Source organism: Parus major, chromosome 5 (genome assembly GCF_001522545.3).
Source record: "Parus major isolate Abel chromosome 5, Parus_major1.1, whole genome shotgun sequence".
Taxonomy (NCBI): Eukaryota; Metazoa; Chordata; class Aves; order Passeriformes; family Paridae; genus Parus; species Parus major.
This window is the reverse complement of record NC_031774.1, coordinates 324289-331848: the sequence shown is the minus strand read 5'-3', so window position 1 is coordinate 331848 and position 7560 is coordinate 324289. Positions and strand designations below refer to the sequence as shown.

Genomic DNA, 7560 nt, shown 5'->3' with positions numbered 1-7560 from the left:
AACCCTTATCCAGTCCTAACCCCAGCCCTGATCAGAGAGCTCCAGGCCTGTGGTGCATTGCTCAGGATGGCCCAGGGAGCCCAGCAGTGCCCAGGGGTTCTGTACATCCCTGAATCATCTTCTGCAGCCAGGCTGATTACTGACACCACATCAAAAGCCCCAGTTCTGATTCTTCTGCTCCTGAGCACAGACCCTGAGACAAATGCTGTGTCCTTTAGTCAGAGAATGTGGTTATGTGATGCATGTCTTTGAGGTAAGGTTTTAAAAATGACTTTGTACATCATTAATTTTACCTTCCATGTAATAAACTGCGTTCTAGATTAATCCCTAAAGGCCAAATACTATTGCTGTTACATAGATCCAATGTTCTTTTTTATAATTGGAGAGTTTTCTCAAGGAGAAGGCAGCTTTGCAACATTTATACTAGCCTTCCAAAGAAGAAATCTGCCCACTAAGATGACAGTCTTGTGAACTTTTAGCTGTGCTCTTTTTATTTATTTTTTTTTATTCTTTCCTTTAATTCCATTGTTCCAGTAGAATGCAGCTGTTTCAGTGAGTGGAAAGTGATGATGTGTCCACAGAACAAGAAATGGTGCTGAAGGTCCCAGCCAGTGCTTTCAGCTAAGGAGGTGGACACAAGCCAGTGGAGGGTTTATGTAACTTCATCTCCTTTTGTACTCACCACTAATCCCTTTCTTTGGGATGTATGGTATTTCAAAATTTTTTAATATTTCTTTTCATTCCTGATAAAAATTTGAGGATAAGAGAGTATGACTGCCTGGTTTATTTGTTGAATAGTTCATAGAAACCAGAAACAGCAAGCTTTGTCAGTCAGCATGAAATGTTCCAGTCCTGAGAAGAAGAATTATTTCTTTTTTATTAACAACTAAGCAGTTTTCCAATCCTGCTTTTCAGGAACACCCAAAACTTGTCCTCAACCTCACCAGTGTTTGGGATGTACAAAGAAAGTAAGACTGAATCTGGAGCTGGTAAATTTTCCCTTGTAGTATCCTTACATTTGTGTTTGTAGATTTACCCCAGTTCAGCTAAATTCTACTTGTTGTAACACTCATTTGTATCCCAGTTAACTCCAAGAATATTTTTCAGGATTTATGCTAGTTTTCCTGAAGGAATAAATTGGTCTGATAATGTCACAATCACAATGGGAAAAAAAAGTAAAAAAAAAAAATAGACCCACAAAAAACCCCAGAAAACAAACAAAACCCCCCAAACACCCAAACAACCTGACAAAAACACAAAAAACACAAAAAACACAACAAACAAACAAACAAACCAAACAAAAAAACCCCAAAACAACCAAAATAACCCCACCCTAAAACATAACTAGAATATTAAAATTTAATGTCATCACATTTGTGGATTTGAAAGGAAAAGTCACATAGAGATCCCTCCCTCTGAGGACTCAGATTCTTTGGCTAAGTGCTTATTTTTTGGTTTTAGGATTTTTGTCCAACATGTGGGTAATTTTCTGGCCCATTTGTGAAAATGCAAGGCTTCCCATTACAGATAACCTGGGCTTTTAGAAGCTGTAATTCTGCAAATGTTACATTTTAATCTGCGTGCCTTTTCCCTGCCAAATCTTTCCTTCACGCCTATGTGGTCTGACTTGATTCCAGAAAAAAAATCAGGATTCTATTACATGTCTCTTTTTTCTCCCCAATTTTGGCCAGGATACCACTGCTTTTCTCTTATTTGGGAGTGTAATAATATCACCCACCACCTTAAGGTATCATGTCATTTGTAATCCTGGAGTATAAATACAGATTCCCTCCTTATCACTCCTAAGAAACTTTTTATAAAGAATTGAACCTCCATGGATACAGAAAGAAAACCCCCCCATCTTTTTAACAGATAGATTTGAGATGGTTTATCTGAAATACTAGAATCTGCAAAATTCTTGGGTTTATTATGTATTGCAAAATGATTTTATTTATTCATCTCAAATCAAGCGGCATTTGAGCCTTTCCAACTAATTTAGGAGTTCTGTACTGTATTCTATCAACATCAGGAGCCTTCCCTGAGAAAGCTTCTGCCCAATTTTTCTTCAAAGGAATGCTTTTTGGAAGACTTTGTGATTTTCTGCTGGTGTTTTCCAGCAGACACTCATTGCACAAGTCTCCTGCTTTGATGGTTAGTGATGCAGGAAATGGTGATGTAGCCTTGAGGCTCAGCCACTTCCTGCTCTTCCAGGATCATGTTCTAAAATGCAACCAGAACTTTCAAATTAGTTTAGTCTAGAAATACTTGAGGAAACTCTCTACTTGCTAATTTGGAGGAATTTGATATGCAATGGAAGTGCAGAAAACATTTCTGTGCTGGTTTACTGGAACAAGGATGGGCTATAACATAATGTCTATCTGGAATCCAAACATTTCAGCTTCTGCTTTTGCAGGCAAGTCATAAATCTGGCTTGTAATAACCACTCCCAGCTGCTCACAGCTCCTTCCTTTGCTTGCAGGGTTTGGTTTTGGGGTTCCTTGTGATTCCATTCACTGCTGGGACAAAAAGCAGGATGGATTCAGCTGGAATAAGAATTCACTTAACGTGCAAATGCACATGGTTAGGTCTACAATGATCTTTAGGGGTATGAAAGCAGCTGAGTTAACTGAAAATAGTGATTTTATTCTTGGAGAGCACCAATTCTTGGGCTTCTCAAGGAACATTCATTGGTGGAGCGTGTGCCAGGCACAAACTCAACTAGACTGGGAAAAAGTTTCATTGGTCATTGTGGAATAGCTTGTATCTGATTCATCCTATTCATCCTTACACATAATTAGGTAATATTCACCTAGATTAAACATATTCTTCAAGTTTTTAGCCAAGAATGTGAATTATGCTGCAGCAGCACTTTGTATCTGACAAGGGAGCCAGTGCAATTTGTACAGTAATTTGTAATATTTCCATTTTTTTAGAAAAGCTGTCCTTTTAAAGAATTTTCTGATGACCTCCTAAGAGCTTTTTCAATGGGAATGATCACGCTTTTGTATGACCTGCAATGGGAGTTTTATTGTGTTTGAGATGGTGTCAAATCACTCATTCTTCCCTCAGAGCTGCCACCAAAATTGGGTTTTGATTGAGGATGAGTTACTGCGAGACAGGGATAAAAGGTCAATTGATATGGTCCTGGAATAATTGAGACCAGGTTTCTGAGAGATAAGTAGGCATTTTTATTTCTTTATTTTACTGATGCAGGAATAAGGCAGCCACAATAAATACAGTTGGTGGCCGAAGCAGAATTGTTGGTCAGGGATTTCTTGGTGCTCAACTCACACACATTAAATTGCATCCAGCAGAAGTAGAAACTCTGCAGTCAGCTTAAGGCTCCACTGGATCCCACACTTCCCACTGCTTCCTGCTAATTAAAACCCAGCAAATGCTCACGTTGTGTTTGGTTACACAGATTCTGCGAAGCGTTAAAAAAACTTAAAGCATATTAACGGCTTCAAATTTAAAACCCATTAGCCACTGCCCTGTTGACCAGCTAAAGAGAATTTCTCAGCACCCCTCTGGGCCAGTGCCACTTCATTCTGCCATGGAAATACAGAAATGTTTCTTGGCTTGGCTAAAAATGTTTGGGAATGCTGGCGGTATCCTTGAGTGAGATAACGAGGGTGGCTGCTCACTAAAGAGGAGCTGGTCCAATTAAAGATATTGCCTCTCTTTTTTTAGAATGCAAAGGAACATTTTTTTTGTCAAAATACTTGTTTGATCTTATCTTTACTGCCAGAAGATTTTGGGGTTTTTTTTATAGTTTTAATTAGTAGAAGTGTACATTTGTATGTGTGTGTTGTCAGAACCAGGATTCTGAAGAAGCCCCTTCAGAGCTGAATCTTGCTATAAATTGATAAATTTATATATAATTTTTTATATAAAAAGCTTTTTTTTTCTCAAAATGGTAAGGTTTGTAATTCATTGCCTGCATGTTGACCCAATGCTGTGTGAATTGTGGCTCCATCAAATGAAACAGGACCAGGGAGCATTTTGAAGAGAAATTTTGCAATATCAGAGCATTGCCAGTTTCCAGATAAAACTCAACAATTTCTGATGAAATTTCTTTGAGATCTGATGAACAGAAGGCTTAAAGTACAATCCATGAAACACATATGCAGTGAGAAAGCTGTTTTGACACGACACCTTTGAGTAAAATCCTTGGAACACCAGCTCCAAATCTGCCTCTCTGGCTTTTGACTTGAACCATTTGAACTTTTCTGTTAACCATCAGTCAATCAAGAAAGCAAAAATATCTGCAGTTTGGACTAAATAATGGATTCCCAATCATCTGAAATGATGAATATTTTATTATTTTCAGTTCATGAATATTTACAGGGAGCTCCAGTAATCAGCAGCCACAAAGGTCTGAATTCTCTTTATCTGATATAAGATAAAGATTTATATAATAAACTGATTTATTCTCCTGTCTTTATTTTGTGAGCTTTTGGTCTTCAGTTGAGTCTGCACGTTCTGAGGAAATCCACTGGAGTAGTGCTGAGCTAAACAGAGAGAATGGTGAATATTCCACCCAAAGAAAAGGAAAAATGAAAGATGTTGGCCATGCACATCCTTATCTTTTCCCATTTTTCTCTTTACGTTTCCCTAGATCATAGATGAAGAGGAAACCCAGTTCATGAGCAACTGTCCTGTTGCTGTGACTGAGAGCACACCTCGGAGGAGAACACGAATCCAGGTGTTCTGGACAGCTCCTCCCGCTGGGACAGGCTGTGTGATCCTGAAGTAAGTATTTTATGGCATATTGAAGTAAAATTCAGTTAATAAGTCGAATATTTATTGGAACCAATAGAATTCTTAATTCTCTTTTCACCTTGGAGACATTTGACCAAGTTTAGTTCTACCTGCATGGTGAAATGTTAGCAATTTAAAGCCTAAATATTAAAAAGGAGCTCCAAGCCTTCAATAACCATTGAGTCAGCATCCTGAAGTGAACTTGTAAGCCTTAAGTTTCACATAAAGAAAATAAAAAAAATTAATTTTCAAGACCAGAATTGCATCCCTCTGGTGAGTAAAAAACATGCTGTTGGTTGAGATGGATTTTAGGAATGTTCTGCAAAGTCATGATTGTTTAAATGGACCTTTATGAGAAAAAACAGACCCATTTGTTTAGAGGGGAATGCTTTCATTTTATACCTAGTGATCATTTACTGATGTTTTACTGTTATTGCACACTCTCAGGTGGAATCATGCTTTTCAAGCAGTAAATAAAGATAACTCTATGTATGTTCACTTTGGTTTTAGAGTCACTCATTGGTCTGTAGAACTAAAAAGTGCCAGAGAAATGTTTTGTGTCTCTCAAGACTTTGTTTGCTGTATTTAATTGGATAGATTGGTCAAATATTCATGGACATTTGGGGTTTCTTTTCCTGCTTTGAATCCATGCCTGGGAGAAGCCTTAAAAATTGCTAAGATGTGCCCTGCAGCAGACCAAAGTATTTCAGAGAGGCTTTTCAGTGCTGGGGAAAGTGGCTTTAGGCTCTTAAGGAAGGGCTGTCACCAGGGTTGTGCTGAGGGCAGCTCAGACCAACTCAGGAAAATGTTTTATTAGAATAGAAATTGATTTCTGGACAGGCTGTGGCTGCTTTCCTTTCACCCTGTGCTTCACTTCTCCTCCTCTGATGGCCAGGAGACAGACACTCTCCTCTTCCACATCTCTGGGGGTTGTTTGGACTCAGCTCTGGCTGTGGAGCAGTCTCAAACCATCGTCAGTGTGCTTCTACTTGCTGCTTCTTGGTTTCAGCAGGACCATTTTAAGAATCCCCAGGTTTAATGTGCACTAAAGCAGCCCAAGAGCACACTCACAGTCTTCACAGCACACTCAGACAAGTGCACATCAGGCTGCAATAAAACCCAAGCTGTGTTATGTTTATGGATGGAATTTTTTGAGAGTTCCTTTGGCAATCCAGAAGATTCCTTGAGTGCTGCTGAGCTTTTTATCAGCAAAGCTCCTTGGTCTTCCCCCCAGGACTGACCCCCTCTTAGCTGCACCACCAATATTGTTTGAGGCAATTGCTATTTAAGTAATTATAATAATAAATTAGAATTTATTATAATATAAATATAAAAATATAATATTAAAATATAAATGTAAAAATAATAAGGTGATGATGCTTCATATGGCTTTTTTAAAGAGACAAGATTTAAACTTTAATTTATTCAACAACACAAGCTGATGGATTTGTTTTATTTTTCATTACTGTCCTAAATAAAACTGCCATTACAAAAAAAAAAAAGCAACAAACAACCAAAAAACAAAGCAAAGCCACTAAGGTCTGTATTTTTCTCACTGAAACTGAAACATCTGTGGCTGAAGTTGGTTCAGAGACCTGCTGGAACTTTTCAGAGAAGGAGTGCAGTAAAGCACCACCAACTGCAGGATCTTGATAAGTGTTTCTTCTCTCTCCTCGCTGCTGGTCAGGTCATGCTGGATGTTCCACACTGATTTTTTTTTCTGTGAAGTACTGGAATCCTTGCAGCTCTTACAAAATGGAACAGTCAGAACAGCAGTTCTGATGTTCTGCACATGAAAGGATGAAATTGCCACTGCCTCAAAGAGTGCTCAGAGCGAAGCACAACCTGCTCAGGCTGCTGGGTGTGCATCACTAGTGCCAAAAAACACTGAAGTGCCAATAAAGAGCTGCATTAGCTGACTGCCACCAGCCCTCATAACACATTTGGGAAAAGAAAAAGGCACCTTGGAAGGGCAGGTTCCAGGAAAATGACAAATTTTGGTGATATGACCACCATATTGATATTATGATATGATATATATCATTATATATAATGATATGATATTATAATATAATTTATATCATTATGGTATTATAATATCATATTTACAGTGTGCTGTGGGTGTCTTTGGTGTGTGTGTGTGCTGCTGGAAAGGGAAAGTTGTTAAGAGCTTTTCAGGAAAGGTTATATATTAATTATATATTATATATTACTTATTGCATTTTATAGACTATATATTATATATTATATATTATATATTAAATATTATAGATTATAGATTATAGATTATAGATGATATATTACATATGATATATGAGATATGATATATGATATGATATATTATATATGATATATAATATATGATATATTATACATCATATATCATATATGATTATTGCATTTTATATATTATATATCATATATTGTATGTCATAAATCATATACTATATATTATTTATATATAATATGAAATATATGTTATGTTAATTATATTATATTACATTATATTACATTATATTACATTATATTGTATTATATTATATTACATTATATTTATATTATATTATATTAATATTATATTATATTATATATTATATATTACATATTACATATTACATACTATATATTATATATTATATATTATATATCTTATATCATATATCATACATCATACATCATATATTATATATGATTACTGCATTTAATATATTATATATCATATATTGTATGTCATAAATCATATACTATATATTATTTATATATAATATGAAATATATGTTATGTTAATTATATTATATT

General features: G+C 36.2%; 1 protein-coding gene across 1 annotated transcript in view; it reads left to right on the top strand.

Moving 5' to 3' along the window:
- Positions 1-7560, top strand: part of SPON1 (spondin 1) — a 187073-nt gene that overhangs the window by 29936 nt on the left and 149577 nt on the right. The window contains exon 3 of the mRNA XM_015632131.3: positions 4619-4752. Within this exon, the coding sequence (XP_015487617.1) occupies positions 4619-4752 (134 nt within the window). The remainder of the gene's footprint in view (positions 1-4618; positions 4753-7560) is intronic.